The 24,567-nt window shown below is 39.8% G+C and overlaps 1 protein-coding gene across 1 annotated transcript in view; it reads left to right on the top strand.

Moving 5' to 3' along the window:
- Positions 1 to 24,567, top strand: part of ANKFN1 (ankyrin repeat and fibronectin type III domain containing 1) — a 146,841-nt gene that overhangs the window by 108,527 nt on the left and 13,747 nt on the right. Inside the window, exons 14-18 of the mRNA XM_045837324.1 lie at positions 2,599 to 2,765; positions 5,384 to 5,534; positions 7,073 to 7,241; positions 16,755 to 16,921; positions 23,774 to 23,987. Coding sequence (XP_045693280.1) covers positions 2,599 to 2,765; positions 5,384 to 5,534; positions 7,073 to 7,241; positions 16,755 to 16,921; positions 23,774 to 23,987 — 868 coding nt within the window. The remainder of the gene's footprint in view (positions 1 to 2,598; positions 2,766 to 5,383; positions 5,535 to 7,072; positions 7,242 to 16,754; positions 16,922 to 23,773; positions 23,988 to 24,567) is intronic.

Here is a 24,567-nt window from a genome sequence, read left to right as displayed (position 1 = left end):
ATTCTACTTTTTCAGATTATCTAGTGAAACAGATTACACTGGAGACTTCTCCCTGGTCTGTGGATCCTGTTCTTTTACTTTTATAAATTAAAATTGTCTGTATGATTTGCCCTTCACAAAATAATGTTGACTCCTACTTAGTGTCTCAGGATTTCCTAAGTGATTGCAAAGTGTTTGTTCAATGGTTCTTTCTCGTTTTTCCCAAAGATTAATAAGTTGGCAGTCTCTAATTACTAGGCTCATCCTGTGTTCTTCCCTTTCCTACTTCAAAGATATCTGCCCTTTTCTAATCTTCAGGGACTTTCTAGTTCTCCATCACTCCTCAGAAATAATGACCTGTGGGTTTGTGGACACATCTGCTTATACAGCAGCTACCCCTAGGGTGCACATTCAAATTCTGCTCATCTGAATACTTCCATTTTTCCTCTCTCAGTAATCATTTCTCTCTTTAATTACCTATTCATTTCTCAAAATTTTACCTTGACTAAAGCTCCTCTAGTCAACTACTTACCTATGATCTGTTCTGAGGAGGTAGGATTAAAGACATTAAAAAGTTAGACCATATCAATCTCCTGATATTAATAAGAATTCTTTACTTTTGATCATGAAATCAAATTTTTTCTAGTGTATTTTATTCAGCAAATATCTTAAAAGTTACTTAGCCTTTGCTTTTCTGTACATACTAGTTAGTGACCATCTGTGATCCCAATTGTGGCCATTCTTATTTTGTCCCTTTTCTGCTATTCTCATATGTTCTGTTTCAGGGAACTGTCCTGATTTCCACATGGTGTGTACCTATTGCATACAGAATTAGCACTGGATACACCAAGGACACAAAACAATAAAAAACACAGCAACACTATTAACTTCATAGTCTAGTTCCAAAAAAGGGCATAAAAAAAGAAAAACATAAGTGCTCCTACCTCTGTATGCCTACACTGTCTCTAGTATAAACCTGATTGCAGGGTATTGTGATCATTTATTTACTGATCTTCTCGACCTCTTTAGACGTAGTGATCATATAAGGATACCTGAAGCCCTGAAGTCTCCCGTAGTGCTTGGGATTTCATGTGCTTGGTAGAGGATGGGACAAAGGAGACAATACCCAGTAGCATATATTAGATAGACGCTGCAGATCATCTGTTCTACAGAGGCGGGACTATCCTTCAGAGTGTAGTGGCCAAGGGAGGCTTCAGTGCCTCTCTGTTCCATACAGAATTCTATACAAGTATAATGTTTGTTTTCTTCTTCTCCTTCCCTACACTTAGTGGTAGAGTTGATTCCCTCTTTTTTTATCCCCTTTGAAAATCAGGAATCCTCCCCTATAATCAGTTACCTGACTCATCACTCTTTACTGTGTTTTACCCCCTACACTGCCCAAATGTTTAAAAAGTCATATGTACTGAAATGGGAGGGGGGTACTATGTTTACAATTATTCATTATCTGAGTTACTGCAGTCATATAGGGAAGCTAAAGTCACAACCTAAATAGTTCACTGGAGAACTGACCACATATAAAAGAAGATTCTACTCAAACACTCCTCTGTGCTTAACTAGACTGGCACCTGCTGTTACAGCAACTTCATTCAGTCTCTGCTGCCTGTGAAATATTATGATGTGACAATACAATGCAAATCTATTACAAAGTAAATTTTAAAATATTGTAAAAGATACAGAATTTTGTGAAGCTCATGATAATGACATAGAGGCCTAATCAAATCCCATGCAAAGCTAGTTACAATTAAGTGGTAGACCAGTTCACAAGTGAAGAAAGTAAAAGAAACAAGGATTTTATAAGAGAAAGTCTTGAATATCAAGAATTTTTTAAATTCCAGGACAAAAATATATGAAACTCATAAACTCTTGCAAAAAGTAGCCTCTTCATTGTGAAAGTCAAATGTGAGAGACAGCATTTCAGCTATCAAACAATTCAGTCCAAAAAAAATTATGCCAAAACAAGAATCAATCTTGATTCTCTCTTCATTTTCAGAATTAGTGAATAAGCATAACTATAACTTAAATATTAATAAGATATACATCTACTATTATTACATTGTCTCATTTTTCAAGATAAAGAATCAATTCTTTTTTTCTACTTACTGTAAAATTTTGATCCTGTTTTAAGTGGTGTCATTTAAAACAGACCTTTCCTGATATCAATTGCCCTAAGTAAAACGGCTTCAAGTACTGCTTTGTCAGCCTTTACACATGTAAATTTGTTTTTCCCCAGCTACACAATAAGCCCTCCAAGAACAGAGATTTTAAATTCTATTCCTCTTTAGTATCTCCCTCCACCACACCACTCCATTCCCAATCACTGCACACACAGCTACCCCAGCTCAGAAATCTGAGGAAAATAGGCATGTAGAATATATTAATGACGTATTACCTGTCTTGGAAAACAATTCTCCTGAAGGTAAGACTGGCTGTCCTCAGTCTTCACGGTGGTATCCAAGGTGTCTCACCCAACTACTCCTACAGCTCCTTTAATTCCTGACAGGTCGCACCTAAGCAAGAAAAAGGTTTTGAGATTGCATTTCAAGGAGTGTTTTTTATTTTGTTTTGTTTGTTTTATTTTGTTTTGTTTTCGCCCTACAGGATATTCTCTCCTATCACAAAAGGAGTCATCAACGTCTCCCTCCCGGATTATATCTGGGCTATCTAAAGCTGTGTAGCTCTGTGGATCAGATCAAAGTTCTTGTTACCCAAAAGTTACCCAACATTCTTTGCCACGTGAAGGTCCGTGAAAACAGTAACATTTCCAAGTAAGTTGTGAGGAGTTTGGATTTTCCTTGTGATGAAACAATGGCTTGAGTGGTGGGTTTGACGTGTCAGTAGGAAAATGAAGTCTTACTTCCCAATGCAGTTTCTGTGGCAAGACGTGTTCAGGAGCCAGCACCCTGGGGCAGAGGCAGAGCTCTGTTTAACTTTAGGATAAGGAGGGCCTGTGGTGTTGCCGGAAAAAGTGAGCCCATTTAAAGGGGGCACTATCCTTTCACTTCCCTCTCTATATTATTCATGGTTCAGCCACTGATGCCCAACTGGTTAATAGGCACCCTTTCCTTTCAACATTGCTATTTCCAATATCTTTTCTGTACAACCTAGTAAGTCATTTTTCTTAAATATCACTATGGAAATGGGTTCTAGTAGAGCACTGATTTCCCCTTAATCTTAAAGGACCTCCACCTACCCCTAGCCCTCTGGCCTGGAGACTTTTTATATTTCTATACTCTTTATGGTTCTCTAGGGCAGAAGAGAAGTAACAAGGCCTGAGCTTCTGGAAACTGCTCTATGGTTTGGCATCACGGTGAATTACTCTGTTAGTTTTGGGAAAGTTGCCCAATCTTGGTAATCTGGCTCAGCTCTACAACTAGCCCTCTAGCAGGCCTCTGAAAGTCTACTAAATTGTGGTTAATATGAAGGTTTTTTTAAGGGAAAGGAAAGGATAAGAAAAGGAACTCCCCAGAGTTTTTTGGGCTTCAGAGTACAAATTAGACCCTGAAATTCTAGTTAGACCTACGGATTTATTTAACCTAAGGAGACTCTTAGTTAGTCATTTAATATTTGGGCAAGTTTAGTAACTATAGTGTCTCACAATGTTTATTAAATACTAGTTAATCACAATGAAGGAGATGATGATGATGGTCTCTTCAAAGAACTCACTAGCTGCCATATTCTCTTCCTTCACTTATCAACTACACCTAGACTTTAAGTCTGCCATCTGGTGGTCACTTCTACAATCAACATAAGGGATCAGCCCTTCCCAAGAGGTTACAAGGCTCATTTGTGGTTTGACTCAGCAATGGTTACTTTCATCCATTTTCTAGATTTGTGTCTTAAAGGTTTAGACCCTATCTTTTAGTGATTATACCATCTAACTTCCCTTGTCAAGGATCCAAGTTCCACTTTTCCAAGAGATTCCAGTGTCCTTCACTCTGCCAGTTCCATATCCCTCATCCTCAGAGATTAAACTGATTAGATAGTGGTAGATATTTCATGGTATTCCTACCAGTAATTTATTTTCTAAATTGAAATATGCAATTTTAGCAATGCTCTTCTTCAGGTTTGGTGTGTACTTGTGCTAATGAAAATCCCCTCATTTATTTCAGTATCAGTGATGGGAGAAAAGTAGTTCCCAAGCAAGTTCTCAAAGATTTCAATTATGTATGAAGCTAACATATGCCCAGACTGAAGTAGGATTTAATTTTGATTTTTCTTTTATTGGGACAAAGGGTAAATTTTCCATCGTCTTTTCCAGTGTGGGAACTGAAACGAAACAGATATCTTGAAAAGAGAAACTTCTCTAAGAGGGTAGTTGGTTAAAAGAGAGTGTTTCTGATGGAAAGCTCGTGCCACAACCAATTTCATTTTCTGACTCCAGATCGGAGCCCAGGCAGGATAACCCTTTGGGGAGAGCCCTCAGAGGGTTTCATACGAGCAGGAACATATGTTAGCACCTTCTCTCTTTCCATCCCCAAGAGGAGGGCTTGCCTTTCCTCTCTAGCCTGCTCCTGAGAGCGTATTGCTGTTCCCTGAAGAATTATGAGGAGGAGAAACCGGGCCAACTGAATATGTTCAGAGACTCCTACTAAAATACCTGTGGAAACAATGTTACCCAAAAGGCATTTACCTTGATCTTTTCAAGCCCCTTTTGAAGATCAACCTTTGGGGGATAAACCAGATGTGCTTTCCTCCCACCACCTTTCTTCCCCTTCCCTTCTGCATGACATTTGAAAAAGTTCATTAGGAAGCATTCTAGAGCATGCAGAATAAAGACACGCATGACTGGTTTGAAAGGAGGGTAGATGCAATGATATGTGTCCCCAGGTTTTTTCTTTTTTCTTTTTTTGGAATTGCCTAGTGTTCCTGTTTGTGATTCTCCTCAAGCTTTTGGAAGGGGAAAGGCACCAAAATAGACCCCGCTCTTCAAACAGGCCAGGGTTGAAATGTGCCATGTGGTTTGTTGCCTGAGTTGGACAAGAGTCCTGTGGTTAATTAATTGCTGAATTAACCAGCAGATGTCCATGTGGTAAAATGCAGGGTCTTAGACTTGCAGCGGATCTTCGGGGAAAGAAAAATGAAGACAGGAAATAATTACAAAATATCTAAAAGCTCCAATCTCAAAAAAAAATCAAGAAAAGTGATACAAATTAGGCCTGCTGTCCTGAAGTATAGGTGGTTTGATAGGTGAACTAAGCTTAAATTAGAAAAAGCTCATTTTAAACTCCATTTGGGTGGCTAAAAGTTCCACTATCATAAATTGCATCTAGTTTTAACCACCAAAAATTGGTTATCCAGGTTCTGGACATATACAATAAAAATGTTCTGAGCTGTGTTCTGAACTTTTGTTATATTTCTAATTTTAACTTGACTCAACATACAGAGAGGAGTGGGAATGGGTCCAAAAGCTTTCTGGCTCTGAATCTACGGAAAGTGTGGATCATACTTCTGACTGCCCCATGCAATTGTTCTTCTACGAGCTCCAGATGGCAGTGAAAGCTCTCCTTAAGCAGATCAATATACCTCTACACCAGGTACGAGTCTTTACCATTTTTATCTTCTTTTTATGGCTAATGGAAACTGCATTGTAACATAAAACACAAGAGAAGATATATGTATATATTTCATTTTCATATATTTAATTTCCACTTTGTACATGCAAGCACATTTTGAATTTGATGCCTACAAGTAGACAGACAGCACTTCTGCCCCTTTTCTCTAGCTCCTCTGTGCTGACTTCTTCCAAGGTTCCTAGACCCTACTTTACTGTGGTCTGGTCAAGGAAAAATCACTGGCTAGTCCAATCATTGGAAAGATACCAAGTCTCAGGTTCAGGATAGCACAAAGCAAGGAAAATAAATGAATCAATAAATAAATGTATAGTTAGATATACAAATCATGTATCTAAGATCAGAAGACTAGTGGTAGTATAATTTATACCAATGGTCAAGATTATGCTGTGCTATTTTTCCACAGAGAATTTACTGTCAAAATTAATGTCTTATCTAAATCAAAAAGTACAACTCTAACCTCCACTAATAAGCAGTTTCAAGAAAAGCTGTTGGCATGGAAGAGAATAGTAAACGTTGAATTAGCTCTGTCCAGTAAGTTAACATGATATAACAATTAGCTTGACTTTATTCCTTTTTTTTTTTGCCTACCTTTACCTCCTACTCCCATCTAGCACACCCCCAAGAACACAGACACATATACACCATCTCTATACACACACACAAAATTAACCAAGGTTAGCCTATAAACAGGAAGACTGTTACAGGAGTACCTGTCTCTTTTTAAATAAGAGACAGCTATGAATTGGCCCCTGACCCATGGAGGCAGGGGGATAGAGACTCCAAGAGTGTCCTTCCATTGGGTTACTGCTCTGATTCTAAGTTAATACTGCAAGGCTAGTCCAAACAGCCAACACCGACAAAGATTTAAATTGCACAAGATGCCATAAAGACACCATGGGAGCAACTGAATTATTCCAGGGTTGGCTGTGTACTCAGGAGGAAAAAAAAAACTACCAGGTCTACTTGTGACAGTAGGTACTATTAAAGGGTTTCTTGCGCTTAGCAGGTTTGAAGCAGCTCATATTTCATTGGTGACTCTTGGGCTACATATACATGTTGGGAGAAGGCTGCCTAACTGCCTAAGAGTGCATACAACATTTTTTTTTAATTCTTGTAAAATTTTCTCAGTCCTTGGCCAGAAACTACATTTTTCCCCCTTAACCAACTTAAATTGAAACTAGTGGATTTTTAATTCAATCCATTTTTGTTGCTTCATGTAATTATATTCATCATTTTGAAAAGCCCACAGAATGCAATCATTTTCTGCTTTTATAAGAAGCATAAATGTTGTTTTCAGAGTTTATGTGGAACATTACTGCCTTAAATCTTGATTTTATATAGCATTATTAAATGGGCTGAACCCTAATATTTATGTTGTATAAAAATTCCAAGCTTGAAGTCGTGTAATTTTGTTAGATGTTTTATGCCAGTTTGGTGTTGTTTATGTAAGTGCCATGTTGTAACTCTCCTATTTTTCCTCCGCGCGTGTCCCTCTGCAGGCAAGGAACTTCCGCCTCTACACACAGGAGGTGTTGGAAATGGGTCACAATGTGTCCTTTCTTCTCCTGCTCCCTGCCTCAGACGACGTCTGTACAGCCCCAGGACAGAATAATCCTTACACCCCACACTCAGGGTTTCTTAACCTCCCTCTTCAGATGTTTGAACTTGGTATAGTAGCTTGTTTCACCTAGAAATATTAACCCAGCCTCCTTATAATAAAATCACAAAGTTATATCTGTTCCCCCTTGTCCCAGTGGAGGGTCAATAAATCACATGATGGCTTTGGCAACAACCCTTCCTAGAACTGTGTACAAGTCTGAGAGAAAGCAAAGCTCCAAGACTATGTGCCTGAGCAATAATTATTGAAACCTAGCTAAGGCCCAATGGAGAGGAGGGAATTCTAAACAGAAAGTTCAGTTATCAGGCTGCACTTCTTGCCTCCCCTTTGCTTTCTTAAAACATAAATATAAGAACTGATGTTTTCATGAAAAGCATCTCTCTCCCCCCCCTTCCCTCCCTGCCCCCACCCCAACTGGGAAAAAAATACTGAAATTCAAATGTAGAGTGTGTGTCACCTTGGAGAGAAAAAAAGTGCTGATTTATTAAACAGACTCTGATATGAAATAGACTCTAAAATTCTAGCACACCATTTGAAAAGTTGACAGGGTCTCCCAGGATGCAATGTTGTGATTATAAAGTAGAATTCTAAATGGTGAAAGATCTTGTCTTGATTTTCAGAAATGAATGGCTTGGGCCCCAGCTTCCCTGTTTTTGCAGAGACCCCTGCTGCCCACTGAGAATACGAATAGGGAGGCTTTGTCTCTCCCCCATGTTTCATCTTGTAACAAGGAGGCAATTAGCAAGAGTTTCATCAGCTCAGATAAACTATAGGATTTGTGGGGCAGTGAGTGACTAGGTGAGTGGAATCCTGACAGACTCTCTTTGGATTGCTCCCTGGCCACCAGATTTAGAAGCAGACCAGGCAACTGCCTGATGCCTCACTTTGAGACTTGAGCATCTGAACCTGCATTTCTCCTTTGAAAATAAATGGGTTAAGCCTCTCGGTTTCCCTTGCTCCAAGGAGTTCAGATGCCCAAAAGCTCCTGAACAGCAATCGTTATTTTCCAGAGGAGGGAAAGTTATTAAGAGAAGTCTGAATCAGACTTTCAGAATGGGACTTGAAGAGTCCTGAGTCACTTATTGTTTGGCAGTGGCAATCACTTAAACTTTCTGTACTTTTTCTGTATCAAATGACTGGCCGTACCACTCCCAAGAGGCCTGGATGTGAATGTGACCATTTAATGAGTTCCCCACCCATAGAACATTATTAGTCCATGATATAACTGTATTGCTGTTACAAAATATAGTTTGGATCAAGGTATTTCAATCCAAGTTACTAAGTATATACACCAGATGCCTAATGTGGAAATTCAGAGATTAGTAAAACAGAGGCTCTGCCCTCATGGGGCTTTCAATACAGAGGTAGGAGTAAAATAAAAATACAAATTATTATTGAATGAGGTAGAATGTGCCAAAATCACTAGCATTAAGTGATATTAAAATAAGAGAAGAATGCACATTTTCTCAAAGAAGATATTAGACAGCTGCCTTGGCGGAGAGGATATTTGATGTGAGTGTTAAATAGTGGACAGGATGTTAATAAACAGAGATAATAAGAAAAGATTTTTTGTCTGGTAGAGGAAAACAAGGAAAGACATGAGAATATAAGAACTCAGAAACAGTCAGGAAAAGAATAAATGGTCCAGTTTGGCTAGACCAGAGAAGAGATGTGAGGAAATAGGAGACATTAAAGATACATGGACAAGTTATGACCATATTAATCAGTATTGTTAGAAGTCAGGCTGAAAAATCTATTTTAGATGGATTGGGGTGAGGAAATAGTTTAGAGATTATTATAATAGCCCAGTGCTAGGTAGAAATAAAACCATAAATGTATTTTATACACAGACATAAAAAACACTGGGAGTAATCAGCAAGATTGGGCAACTGTTTGAATGAGAAAAGGCAGAAGCTAGACACTTCTACAGTACCCCCATGGTTTTTAGCCTCAAAGACTGTAAGATTATGGCTGTCATTACAAGAAGTATGGAAATCAGAGAAGAAAATGGTTTGGGGAAAAAAGTGATATTTTTAGCTCTGAATATCTTGAGTTTGAAGGTACTAATTCAATATCTGAGTGGACAAGTCCAATTGCCAGTAGCAACATAGGAGAGAAAGTTAGGTACCAAACACAGAACACAGAAATTTGACCAATGTCTACTGATAACAAGAAGGTGAATGCTTTCCCAAGGACAGATAATTGACAACAGGAAAAAGCACTAAGAAAAACACTTCACTGGAGAGCTAACCAGGAGTCCATTCTGTGTAAGATGGTCATTACTGTTCCATAAATACAGAAAAAATACATAACATTCACTTCCCCATGCTGAAGTGGCTCTCGTGGGAACAGTCCATGATTTGGCACCAATCATAAGGTCATATGACTCCCCAGGCCCTGGATAACCAAGCCCTGCATGTTTCCTCTCTCCTCTGCTTTCCGGGAAGCTCACGGACTTGTCTTGGGCAGGCACACTTAGTCCCACTGTTGTTCCTTTCTATTCCACAATTTTCTTTCTCCACTCATTTGATTAATTCATCAATAAATATTTATTAAATAATCTACCATGTGCCAGACACTATTGTAGGTACTGAAGAATAAGCAATGAACAAACTCTTCATGAAGTTTACGTTCCAGTGAGGTAGACAAACAGTAAGCCGATCAACAAAAATAATATTGTGAATGTCAGACAGCAGTGAGGGCTATGGAGAAAAACAAATCAGGGTAAGGGACTCAGGTGAAGTGACAGGAGCTGCAATCTTGCATTGGGTGACCTGGGAAGGCCTCTCTGCAGAAGACACATTTGAGCAGAGATCTGAGATTCCATGCAAAGGGGACAGTAAGTGCAAAGGCCTCAACTCGAGAGTTGTTCAGCTAAGTCATCATTGTAGGTAGAGTATATGTAATGAGCAAGAGCAAGAGAGACAGGAAATGAGATTAGAGGGACAAGAGGGGCCAGATTGTGTAGGACCTCATAGGCCATGATAAGGATTTTAGATTTTCTTTAAGAGTGCTGGGAATCCAATGGAGAATTGTGAGCGGTAGAGTAACAAATTAAAAATTCCACAAAATCCAGTAGTCCTCCCCTACCAAAAAAAAATCAAAGTTTAACTTTGTTTAACCCAGCATTTTCCAAATTCATTTGACAATGACCAAGACACCTATTAAAAAGTCACAGAAAACATATTTTAGGATATGATACCCTAGAACAGTGCTTTTCAAACTTGAATGTGCATAAGAATCATTTGGAGAGCTTACCAATGAAATAGACTCCTGGAGCCCCACCCAGACAGGCTAAGTCAGGAGGTCTGGGAAGGGGACTGGATAATTTGCATTTCCAATAAGGCCTCAGCTGATGCTGACAACCCATGGTTCACACTTGAAGCAGTACTGCCTAGAACACAGAGAAAAAGACACTGTGGGAACTAGAGATGTTGTTAGCATAGTAATAGAATCAGGCAGTGCTTACCTCTTTGACCTGCCTTACTCTTCTTAATACTAAATGCAGTGTAAGACCATCAGATGCTATTCTTCATTTATAAAAACCAGGCCATAGGTCAAAGCCTGGTTCTCAATCATAATTTTAAGATGTTTTTTCCTAGAGTAAAACATACCTTCTTATCCTCCTGGTCCTCCTTTGTAACCACATCAATGATGATCCAGCTAATTAATGAAGACCATGTAAATTTCCAGAAAAGACCACTTGGTTGAGTCTGGTTCCATTGGCATACACACTTCAATTAGTCTTTTCTAAGGATCAGGAGAAAATGTTGGTAGTAGCAAGAACTTAATACATTCTAGTACAATGCTCACTGTACTTCAGCACCACCAGCAACAATTTTTATAATATTGCTGGGCCTTAGCAAGAATATTATCCTCAAGTAATCAGAGTTTTGCACGAGAAAGATTATCATAGCCCACCAGGCATTTAATAAAACCTATAAGAACTTCTAAGAACTTGCTATAGTGGGCCTAAGCCCCTCTAAGAAAAATGCTAAGCAATTTTTACTTGTTTCTTATGAGTAGGGACTTCTTTCTTTCATAGATAGGTCCAGAGTAAAAGGTCAACATATACACTAAGCATTTCTGAGAAAAAGGCAGCTGTTGGAAATTGAGTTGGAACTCAGAAAATTGTATTAACAACATGGGAAATTCTAATAAAGTTTGAAAAGGTGCAAATTATGGGACTATGTAAATTATAATAGAATAAAGCATTACACTATATTTCAGTCTGACTTGTATAAGTCATCCCTGTCCCAATGGAAGTATTTGAGATCTGGCAAACTCAACATGTTCCTGCCAGTGGCCTGAGTGAATCATAAATAACTCGCTAACCAGCTATGGAAAACTGCAACTGGGCCTATTCCAGCACTAAATAGATCTAGCAAGGACAAAATGATAAAGAGCTTAGCCCTTTGTGTCCTGGAATAAAGACTAGACTAGACCCATAAGGTGTTTCTTCACAGAGTTACTGATGGGGGAGAGAAACTGTCGCAGAGGAGGATGTTGTCAGATCTCTGTGAGCAGGGGTTGAGCTGAGGCAAAGTGGTACAATTCAGAGCCTGCTCCCCCTCCACAGCCTGAAGGCTAGCACTCCCCCATCCTTTGGATAAAAGCAGGGTAACACTCCTTTACAGTAATAAAGCATGTGCCTGGGGGCTGACAAGGGTCACTACTTACACTGTTCCAGAAACAAAAGGAAAAGCAGCATCGTGAGCCCTTAGAAGCTCTGTCCAGGGATGCGGCCCCTTGAGAATGTGCCTAGCCTGCACTGAGAAGGTGGCCCTACCTTGATCCCGTGAGCAGTCAAAATTGACAGCAGCCCTATGGTGGGAAAAGCTAATTCTTATTGATTTCTTTGGGTCTATGATTCATACTGACTGGACTAGCAAGACTAGCAAAAACTGGGGAATTTTTTAAGTTTGAAGCATGGTATATACTTCATACTTTGGTGCTTGGCTACACCCTTCATTCAACAAACATTTACTGAGTTTCCACTATGCCAAGTACTATGCTGGGACTGGATATAAGGACAATAATAAGACACAATCTGCCCACCAGACGCCTAGAATCCAGTAGAGGATACAGACATCTATACCAACAGTCCCAGTACAATGGAAGCACTGTTGTAAGAGGTAGGCTGTTGAATTTCAAGAGTAAAGACACCTAATCCTTTCTCATAGAGATAATGTCTGAACTAGGCCTTGACAAATAAATATTCAGAAAAGGAAAGAAAAGGCAAAGAAGGAAAAGAAAATCATTTTAAGCAAAAGGAAGAGCGTGCACAAAGGCTTAGACATCTGGGGAAATGGAGCCCAATTAAGTACATTCCTAGTAGCTCATTGTGACAGATGCTTAAGGCATCTGAGGAAGAGTGACAGATGAAACTGAAAACTAAAAAGGCCAGAATCACCAAGAGCTACTTATACCATCTTAAAGAGGTTAGACTTTATCAGGTAGGCAGTGGGGAGTCATTAAAAGATGTAAGAAAAGGAATAATATGGTCTTATTGTTATTTAGCAGTTTTATGGAGGAAGAATGCAGAAGAGGAAAAGAAATAAAAAATACTAGAGACAATGAGACAGTTAAGAGAGTGGTCCAGGTGGACAATGAAAAGAACCAAAACCAAGGCTGCCACAGCAGGGGTACAGAAGAGAAAGCAGAGGCAAGAGGAATTTAGGAGTTAAAATCAATAGGACTTTGTGATTGATTTAATGTGGTTGAAGAGCAAGATGGAGGAGCCAGAGAGTCTGAACAGGGTGCTGAGATGGATAACGTTGCCATCTACAAAAATGGGAATTACGAGGAGAGGAACAGGTTTGGGGGGAGGGGAGAGATGATGAGTTCAGTTTGACAAATGATGAGTTTTGAGGTGCCTGTGGGATATCCAGGCATTGAGCCTAATGGAATCCAGGCCACAGACTTACAAAAAATGGCACAGTCTCAACCCTCATTCCTAATGCCCATTTTTCATGATTTAAAATACCATTCCTGAATTCCAACTGTCAACTCATTTACTACCAAGACTCTTTAGAGGGGCATCTTGTGCCCAGGTTCTTTCCGACACCTTGGCAAAGAATCATGAAACTAAAACTGACCCCAGGTGGTAATCTTGTTGATTACTTAGCCTCCAAACTAGACTACATGACCCAGACTAATTAGGATTTTACTGAGTTAGGGATCGTTAGGGAGAATATTCTAATCTCAATCCTGTTCTAATATTTTAACTACTAGATGTTTCATTCCTCCTGGGGGAATGGCGTAGGGTTGTAAACAAACACTCAGTTTGTATCTGATGTGTGGTATACGCTGTGCTGGGCACTTTTTATATTATTTAATACCAGATAGGCATTCATTATTACCCCTGACTTAGATATGAAAGAACCAAGGCTCCTAGAAGTTACATGCCCTCTAACATGCAGGCAGTAAGTGGCAGAACTGTGATTCAAACCCAGTCCTTCTGATCTCTAAGCCTGAGTCTTTCCACTCTGCTATACTCCTAATCTGGCTTCCACTGTCAGTGCCAACTACATTTTAATCTTCTTCTATCTTCTATCAAAAAATATATAGAGAAACCACCACAGAAAAATCAGTCTGAGTTTGTAAATTACTAACAAATTAGTAATGTGGTCCAGATAATGCATTATTGTACCCTTATAACACTTTGTCTGTAGAAGGCATGTGATTCACATTAGAAAAAAATTAGAAGCTTCCAGTCTATCCTCCCCCCCTCAGTGATGGCTACCAAATGTATCATTGCTAAACCACAAAAGACTATGTTAAAGTAACATTTGTTAAAGTAACATTAAAGGCTCTGGATACAAACCACTAGAGCGAGAAAGTGAAGCGCTGGAGTTGAAAGGTCCTCATAGGTCACTGTGGTGAGTGGCATGGGTGGTGTGGGCGCTGTGAGACCACCCACTGATCCAAGGCTCCTACCGCAAGGAGACACAACAAGAGAAAGTTGTGGACACCGTGGTATTATAGAATTTCGATGAGGCTGATAGTGCTTCTTTCAAAGAAACTCTTCAGTCCCTCGCCCTATCTTCGAAGTCATATTTAAGAAAGAATGGAAAAGAGATGGTTTTTTTTTTTTAACAACTTGGTTTGGAAAGGCAGGCTGTGAGGCACTTCACTCTTCACTCTCCAGCCAAGAGAGGGCATCTGTCAAGTACTAAGAGGAGATAATCCCTCCTTGAAAGGTATAAAGAGACATTCAGGGAGCTACAAGTGTCAAGAGCAAGCTACAAAGTAATGGTGACTCTTGCCTGCAGACTGCCAGTAAATATCAGAGACCTGGGATACACCTTTCAAAACAGGAGAATCCAGAGCACAGTGAGTAGAGAGAGAACAGAGGGGAAAAAGGAGACTTTGGAGGACAGGGCTGCCCTCTTCATTCAGATCAGGGTGTGCATTGTGTTGTTGTTCAATCAATAAACATTAATTGGGAAGCTACATGTTCCAAGTTTTGGGGAAATAAAAATAGGAGGCATGGTTTTTGCCCTCAAAGAAATCAGTTTAATACCTAGGCAGTCAAGTAAACAATGAACAGGATAAGTGTATTGAAACATTTAGAAACTAGTGCCCTAGGAGCACAAAAGAGAAACTAATTCAGCCTGGAAGGGAAGAGGTGTCAGTGAAGGTTTCACTGAGAAGACATTTAAGTATCAGATGAAGCTGAACTAGAGGTGTTGGTAAAAAAAGGTCTTTGAAGACTAGGAAAGGCATGTTTAAAAGCATATTAAGTACAAAAAGACTTGTAGTAAGTTCAGCTTGACCAAAGCTGAGGGTCAATGCCAGCGGAGGTGGAGGAGGGAGGGTGACTGCGTGACGGAAGACAACGATTGAAGACATATTCAAACCCTAGATTGCAAGGAACTTTCCTGGTGGTGATAGGATGTTCAGATTTTGTCCTGAAATCAAGGAGGACCTCTGTGGTCTTTAAGCAGGAAAACGGAGATCATCTGGGAGAAGCTCAATAGCTTGCCATTTACTAAGAGGCTCTATGAAATCAGTTCTTCTACGTGTCAGGCAAGGAAGTACTGGAGTAGAAGAAGTACAAAGGAAGGATTCGACACTAGAGGGGAAAAAAACAGAACTGAGACTACCCGAATTAAGAAATACCTCCTCGAAATGGTGCACAGCTGGAGTGAAAAGGAGCCACTGAAGCCCTCCTGACTCACCCCGTTCTTCTCTTCCGCTTGCACCTGAGGAAATACAAACAGAGCAGGTTACCCTTATACCCACCCCCCTGAGATTCATCCTATGAGGAAATCAAGCAAGGAAGCAGGCATGGTAAGATGGGAATTGTAGGGTCAGAGAAATTTCTCAATGTGCAGAAAAGTGGGGCTTCCTCACTCAAGTGTAGAGATGACCAGATGCCCCATTTAAGGTCTTATGGTTTTTAGCTTCCTTCAATGTCCAGGTCTAGGTATCAGGGATCAACAGCAAAGAGGCCCAAGGAAAGTACCTAGATATTCTTCCTAAACTTTCTCACCAAAACACCAGAATGAAGATATTTTCACATATCTACTATGTAACTACAGGTTTATTTCCAAAGGCTGGAATGCACTGGTATGGGTCAGAAGTATACAGAGTGAGGTTCCTAGAGAATAAGTGTCCAAGTTCAGCAATGGCCAGGAAGACACTGGTACTACAGGACTCTGAGTCTGGATGCTCTCCTTATCCCACTGGAATTTAAAGGCACAGTACACGATCCCAGCCCGTCAGAGGAGTGTGGAGAATCTGACCAACTCGAGCTGTCTGCAGCAGGCTGAGTCCCACACTCCTTTCTTCCTCTTCCATGATGAAGATTAGACTGTTGACCCTGGCCTCTGGTCCATTATCTTTTGAGGGAGGAAGGCCAAGTCTGCTAAAGACAAAAGTAGTCTGTCAAGGCATCAGCTCTGTCATCCTTCCACAGGGGCTAAAGAACAGAGAGGCAGGAGGAGGACGGTCAAAACCTATCACACTAGGTTCTTAAGGAAGTTTTCCAACCAGACAAAAAGACACCTGAGAAAAGCATTTCTTATATCTTCTGGGACGTCTGGCTTTGGAAAGAGGCACACAAAATGCATACTAGAAATCAGACATGGAAATCAAAACTAAGTTTCAAATTTTTACTTGGCTTTTTTTTTCTTTAAAGTGATAAGCAAACTAATTTTCCCAGTATATAAATAAATTATATGTGTATATATATGTAAGTTTATATGTGTGTGTGTACATATGTGTTTGTGTGTATGTGTGTATATATATACACACACATATATATACACATATGCAGCCCCAACTTTAGGGGCTAAACATCATAAACTGCAGCTAGAGCCAACCCCACTTCCCCATACCTTTCCAGGACTTGGTAAACCTTAAAAGGGAATACTGTCTGACTAAAGCCAGACAACTGGCTCCTTAAGAGCACATTTATAATTTATTTATGGCTTAATATTTTCCACTGATAGGATTAATAAATCATGTTTTCATTCAACTTGTTTTCTCTGAGGTATGAATTTCTCTGTTTTGATACCAGATCTTAACATGTTTTATTTTGCTTGTCCATTTTCCAGTTCACTTTTGCAGCTACAGGGAGAAATTTATTAGTCTGTATTGCCGCCTTTCTGCTGTTGTGGAGTTGGATTCTCTGAACACGCAGCAGTCCCTGCGGGAAGCGATCTCAGACAGCGAGGTTGCAGCTGCCAAACAAAGACACCAACAAGTTCTAGATTTCATTCAGGTAATAGTTTGTTTCTTCCAAGGTAAAAGGAAGGAAGAAAAGGTGGGGTGGAAGTGATGAGAAACAAGCATAAGAACAGCAACCTGGGCTAATTTAAAGACCACAGCGTGCAAGAACTCCAGGAAATGTGAGTTTTTAAACAAAGGCTTAAGAAAAAACTACAGATAAATCACTGTTACTAAGTGCTACATCAGCCACTGTGGCAGGTAGCAGTGGTTTCCCATATGGAGAGAAAAATCACCATCATAAGGAGTAGTGATCAGAACATTATTCTTACTTGGCATTATTCTTCTCACTGACAAATCCAACAGAAACATTGTATTAATTAACTCATAACCCCAGAGGAAAAGGGAAGAGAATAATCCACTATCTTGTGTTAAATCAAGTTGGCCTTAAGATTGCTCATGATCTGAACTTTCTGGCAAAGATGACGTTTTAATGTGCAGTTGCAGAGGTAAGAAAAATGTGTTCCCTCTCCGTGGTCTTGTCTGGAAAGGTCTTACACTGACCACCTCAGGATCTTGTGGCAGGGGTACTGACTAGGCATCAAGGGAACGTGGATCTGCCTGACGTTGCCTCTAAATCCCTTGGACAAGGCTCAGGCTCTTTCTACCTATAGTCACCCAGTCACAAGATGAGTACAACGGCAATAGCCCTGTGATAAATATCACTATGATATACATTCAGTTCAATTTGATAAATATTTATTCAATACCCAGATGTCAGGCACTGTAAGGGAGATACAACATTGAATTAGACATGATCCCTAACCCTAAAGATTTTAAAATTCACTAGGGGAAACAAGAAATGTATATAAATACAATTTGTAAAATGAGTTAGGTGCTAAAAGTAAAATCAATTTTGTATCAACACAAAGAAGTAAAAATGAACTTACATTTGTGAGTATGAGAAATGTTGCCATAAAGAAAATAACTGATGTCTGAGATCCAAGCAGGGCCGAGAGAGACAGATGCTTGTCAGGAGAAACAGACTGCAGGGGATCCAAAGAAAAAGTGTAAACAGACAAGGCAGAAACAGCAGAAAAAACAGTATTGGGGGAATAATGAGTAGTCAAGATTGGGCGGGCAGAAACTGAGTGCAGGGCAACAGTAAGATAAGCGAGAAAGAAGGAAAGCAGCAATGAGATCAGATGACAGAGGCTTCATTAAAGGCCAGGGTAAGAGATCTGCACCTTATTCTGTAGACAGCAGGGCCCTGGCCAAAGTTTTGGAGAAGGTATATTTTAAGTTCTCGTAGCTGTTTAGGACAGATTCAAGGAGGGCAGGATAGTCCTCCCATGTGCACCAGTATGGCCATACTCGTTATTTATAGTAAGGACTCTCTCAATGGCCATGTTTACTACATAACTTGCACATTAATCCGAGATTTAAGGAGAAGAAGGCTAAATGCAGGGAAACCACATACAAAGATATTGTATGTGTGAGAAGTAATGATGACCTAACATGAGAAAATGCAATGAACGGGACAAATAAATGTCTAACTCCCAACCTCCACATCTGTAAAATAGGAATGATGATAAGAGTGCTAGCTCCCAGTGTTACTGAGAGAATTCAACGACATAATGCATGTAAAGCACTCAGCAAAGTGTCTGCACGTAAGTGTGTAATAAATTATATATTCATGCATTCATTCATTCATCCATTCATTTATTACTAAGAAGGGAAAATGCTTTGAAACATGAATATGCAAGACTTGGAGTTTACTAAGTACTCAGGAAGAAGATACTGTAATACAATTGCAAAGGGTGAGCAGACAAATCCCATCCAACTTCTCTCACACTGTGAACGAGATATCTTAGGTGACTTTCAAACTAAAGAAACAAACATTTTAGAAAGTTACTTGCTCTCTTGACCTGAGAATATAGCATTTAAAAATCCAAAACATTTACATCATTTATTTCCAGAAACACAGATAGGGCTGAAGGGTGGGAAAAGGAAGAATGAGGCATAAGGTGAATATGAAAGACTGTCTTACCTTTTGAACCCAGTACATGGGACAGTGGAGCATATTAAGAAGAATAATGACCAGAAGACAATTAGCATACATTTTTAGGCCAGAAGCGTCTACTAACAAACCTTGGAGTACTGAACAATTCATTTGGTCTCCAGGGGCCTCAATTTCCTCATATACAAGATGAAAGGATTGGACTAGATGACTTCTAAGGGCCTTGGTGACTCAAACACTTTATGACTTTTTTTAACAACCGTAACTATTTTTAGAGAAGCATGTTTTTAACCATGCTTCACTTCAGGTTCCGTTTCTGCTTTATTCCACTTAAGCCTCTCTGAATCCAGTATGCTCATCCAACAAGAAGGCTGAGTTTTCCAGTCTGTCAGTCTCAACCCCTCCAGGAGTGCCTGGCTGCACCCGTCCTGTACCCCCTTGCTACCTTCTTTTTCACCCAGCCTAGAGCTCCACTGCCTTTTCTCTTTCCCTGCACCAAACTGTTATGTGGGCCAGGCCAAGAATTCCTCCAAGTTCTAGCCTACTCTGGTCTCCCAAGGCAGGTAACTGGAGAACCCCTCTACATACTCTCCTTCCACCTAGCCAGGTACACATAGACTTGGAAAAAAGCCAATTCCCAAAAGGTTCCAAAAAAAAACTTCTTGGCCAGGATAAAACCAGACCACCTCTCTGCACCCACAGACTTCAGTGGAATGCCCTGTTCCATACAACATGGGTAACGTCACTGACTGAAGACAATGTGATAGCACCTATCCCCTTATCTATTTGGGGCTTCTCAATCTCTCACTCAGAATGAAAACCAGCTGTAGCCACTCACCCACTGGCATTCACAGCTCAACCCACAACACACCATAACCTGCAGAGGCAACCGCCAGCCACGAGAGCATTTGTATGATTCCAGATCTAAGACAGTGTTGAAGTTACTACACAAACCAAACATTGTAAAGAGCAAGGGAGTCTGTGTAAATACAGTGAGGAAAGAAGCCAAGGAGTGCAGCCAGAAAGGGGGAGGGCTGGGCCAGGAGAGGTGTAGAAAATCATAGATAAGGTACACAGGCTTTATAGACAGCACACGCAGCAAAAATGTCAAAGAGCAGAGACTTGGAGCACAGCGTATTTTGAGCTGCTAAAGCCTAAAGGGCAATTAGGCTATAATTTATATACTGTAATGCTTCAAATGCTCCTAAGCTGTAATAGAAACACAGCTCATTAAATATAGCCAATCTATCATCCCCTCAAGCACCTTGTAACTGTGCTCTGAGAAAACCAATCACCTTTACATTTTAATAAAAATATTATCTTGCCTGAGTACAGAGAAAGGAGTGTAATTTATGGGATGAAAACCAAAATTTTTAAAGGCCAGGGTGAGAAATGGATGCAGAACTTTCAACCAACAGACCTAGGGAGTTCATGGTCTTTCTTTTTAAAAACGTGTCAGCAAGTCTTTAGAAGCTGAATTTGGACCCTAAAATCAGGGGGATTATGTTGTCAGTTATTTTTAGATCAACAGTATAAGGTAAAATGGGTGAAAATTGTACTTCTTTTAGAGCTACTTAGCTAAATCCGTTAAACTCAGTCCACAGGCTTCTCTCTACCTATGCTTTTAATTTTTCTCCAGTTAATACCTATTCACTTCATCACTGAAAAAATTAAGAAGTAAACACTGTTTCTACACATAATTTTAAACATTTTCTACACTAAACCTCACTATTCGTCCATAGCTATAAGGCTGAAACAATTTTATCCGCAGAGAAGAAGGAGTTACCAATCAATAATTGTCTTAGTTTCCTGTGGCTGCTATAACCAATTCCCACAAACTGAGTAGCTTAAAACAACAGAAATTCATTGTCACTGTTCTGGAGGCCAGAAATCTGAAATCAAGGTGTCGGCAAGATCACACTCCCTCTGGAGGCTCTAAAGGAGAATCTGTGCGCTGCTTCTTCCAGCTTCTTGACTTGTGGCCACCTCACTTCAGTCTCTGCTTCCTTGGTCACAATGCCCCCACCTCTTCTGCCAAATCTCTCTCTGCCTCACTCTTATGAGAATGTCTTTACGAGGACATTTATCATTAGAATTAGGACTCGCCCAGATAATTCACAACAAACTCCTCCTCTCAAAATCCTTAACTTAATCACATCTTTTGCTATATAACTTATAATGTTATATTCACAAATATAACATTATATAAAAATTCCAGGGATTAGGACATGCACATACGGGGGGGGGGCGGGCAAAAAACACAAAATTTATTTATTAAAAAATTGTGTATTTATTCTTACATGGTTAAGCTTCAGTCACCTTCAAAGTACTCTCCATTTGATGCAATACACCTATCAAGACATTGTTTCCACTGCTCAAAACATTTTTTGAAGTTGTCAATTTTGATATCTTTTAATGCTTCTGCCATTTTTTGTTTCACCTCTTCCACATCAGCAAAACATTTCCCTTTAAAAACTTTTTTCACTCAGGGAAACAAAAAAAAGTCACTTGGGGTGAGACTGGGTGAATAGGGAAGGTGGAGCATGGGGGTCATGCTGTTTTTGGTCAAAAACTGCTGAACACACAGAGTGGTGTGGACAGGTGGCCTTGTAAATCACCCATCATGAAATGAACAAACACATTAAAAGAGCCTTCAAAGAAAATTCACAGAAGCTGAACGCAGCCTCTCACAACAATGCCAGCTGGTGTACACTGATACAGATGGGTTCCCAGAACACTTACCTAGTGGGAAAAGCCTATAGTACAAGGCTATATTCCAGGAGATAATTCCAGGGTTTTTTGGGTCCCCCCTCATATCTTTTGGAAGGCCACATTCAGCCCACTACAATAATTATGACTGTCATTGCAACAACTGACAATTTCATAACAATGAACAGTTTACAAAGTGCACTTATCTACATTATCTTACTTAATCCTCGTAACTCCTTTTGAGGGTAGAGATCTTTAGGTAACCACTAATTTCATGCATTCATTCATTCATCCATTTACTCATTGAGCAATCCTTTACTGAGTACCTACTTTACTCTGCACAGCCAAGAGTGAAAGATACAGTATCACAGTCCCTGCTTTGGCAGGCCTTCTAAAAGCTGAGCAGAGTCACACAGTGCCATCAACAAAATACTGAGACAAGAGTATGTTACATGAGGTAGAAACAATGAAAGCCAGATGAGAAAGCAAGAATCCCATTGAGAATAGTGGTCTTAGCCTTGCCTGGGATTCCCACTTCAGCTGAACTTCATTCAGATTTCTCCCTTTACAATGCTCGGTGCCTCCTCATGGGCCTGCCCACAGTTGAACTTCTTGCCCAACTTACTGCCTAACAATAAGTTTGCATGAACCTCAAACTTATGCTTTCATTACCAGCCCTGACTACTCTGCCAAGCCCTGCCACTGCAGGACAGGACAGAACTAGAAAGCAAGGGAATATGGCTATTGGCCATGCAGAGCCATTCACTAGTTCACTCCAGCTTGCCTGTCACTCTGAATGTGGCCGACTGTCACAGTTTCAGACTACTCTATTGGGAGCACCAGGTTTGCAGATATTCTTTGATGTGTATTCATTAAGTATAGATTAAAGCCCTTAGAAGGAATTTTGAAAATAAAATAGAACACTGGATAGTCCCTTATCTTTCAAGCTTCTATAGTCAGAGAGATCTTAACCTTGCAGTATACATACAATGAGCACCTTCTACCTGAAAGCTGAGTAACACCAACTTTCCAAATTTCTTCAAAAATAAATCATAAAGCATCAGAGATTAAAGAGACATGAGACACCATCTACTCCAACCTCCTCTTTTTACAGTAGAGTACATGCCTAAAGAAGTTAGTAGTTTGCCCAAGGCACCCAGTGAAATTAGATACAAAGCCTATCACCAGCTCCAGGGTCCCATGGAAAAAAATGAGTTACTAGCAGTCCCTCCTTGGGGAAAGTCAGAATAACCAGAAAGTTCATGGTCACTGTCTATTAAGATCTGGGAGAATACCTATCATCTGCAAAGGCAGACACAAAAATATGAGTGACTTTTACATTAAGAGGCTTTAGAGAAATGACTATCATACTTCATAATGAAAATGTTAAAATCACCTTGGTAACCCAGAAATCAAAATGGTACCAGTCTAACATGGACTACCTTAAAAATGTAAGGACATTTAAATTATTCAAGAATGAACTCTTTAGCTTGTACTTTAGAAGAATTTATTTTATTTGTGAGAAAATAATAAGTTTAATATATCAAGTTATTTATTTTCTATTAAAATAGGTCCAAGAACCTCTGCTTATCAAAATATTCCAGTAATGCTTTGTTCTTCTAGTTCACATAGAACTAAAACTACATTTTTTCCTCAAGTGCATTTTCTAAAATTCAGACATTATCATATGCCTTCCCCATAATATCCTAATGAGGCATATTTCATTATATGCTGAGAATGAATAACCCTTCATATGTGTGAGAAATGTACCCTGCAGTTTTTACAGGCACTTTCAAATCCATTATCTCACCCTATCATCATAGCGGTCTTGTACAGTACAAAAGGGGACATATTTTGTCCACGTTTCACAAATAAAGCAACAAAGGCTCAAAGAGGTCAAGTGACTTGCCAAAGGTTACTACAGAGCTAATAAGTGGTGGGTCCCAGCCAGAATCCAGGACTTCTGCAATTGCACTAAGTGATATAGCCTCTCAGGTACGCAAAACACAAATAATTATAAAGAAGATGTATCTTCTGACTTAAACCTATGTGAAAAATATTTTACTCTTGCTCAAAAGCAACACTTTGGAAAATGAATCATCCTGGGCTGTAAAGGAAACTTACTCTTTTTTAACACTGGTTTAATGACTTAATGTCTTTTAACATTTTATTTCAAAGCAAATAGATGAAGTCTGGCGTGAAATGAGATGGATCATGGATGCTCTACAGTATGCAAGATACAAACAACCGATTTCTGGCTTACCCATCACTAAGCTAATAGATGCCTCAGATGAGCAGAGCCTAAAGAAGATCAGCTCAACATCATCACATATAGACTGTCTTCCCTCACCATCCCCGTCCCCAGAGATGCACAGAAGAAAGGCAGTGAGTGGTAAGCAATACAATCTCAAGTTATACATTTCGATCACTAGATTCTTGGTCTTATGTCCACTGATGATGTTCTTTTGTGCTGAGGCACTGGTCCAAAAAGCAGTAGGAAACACTGCTTAGTGGTAACAGTCTAAACACATAAAGAGAATAAAATTGGAGCTGTGGAGGGGCAGGAAACCAAGGCAGTAACCTGAGATCAATTCCATTTAGGGGCAGGAAAGATTCAGTCCCTTTCTATCCCAAGCTTCCAAGATACAAAAGGACACACAGCAGAGATGAGGCTGACAGGAATGAGTCAGGAAGTAGATCCCACCTGAGTAAGAGTTCAGGGCAAACTTCCCACCCACAGGGCACCAATGTCCTGGCATGGGAGGTGGAAAAGAGAGAAACCTTGGATGAACTAGAATCTGGAGCCTAAGACCAAATAAGTAAGTTGGCATCATCATGGATACAACAAGCAGGGGACAACTTACAGACAAGCAGGAGGAGATATCTAGCAAGTCACCTCCATTCTTAGAAATCAAGTTTGAATTTACATGGCAAATGCTAACCACAAAGAACATGGGTTGGTTAACACAAAT

Source organism: Phyllostomus hastatus, unplaced genomic scaffold (genome assembly GCF_019186645.2).
Source record: "Phyllostomus hastatus isolate PE091 unplaced genomic scaffold, TTU_PhHast_1.1 phas_contig_210, whole genome shotgun sequence".
NCBI classification, from domain to species: domain Eukaryota; kingdom Metazoa; phylum Chordata; class Mammalia; order Chiroptera; family Phyllostomidae; genus Phyllostomus; species Phyllostomus hastatus.
This window is presented reverse-complemented; position numbering and strand designations above follow the sequence as displayed.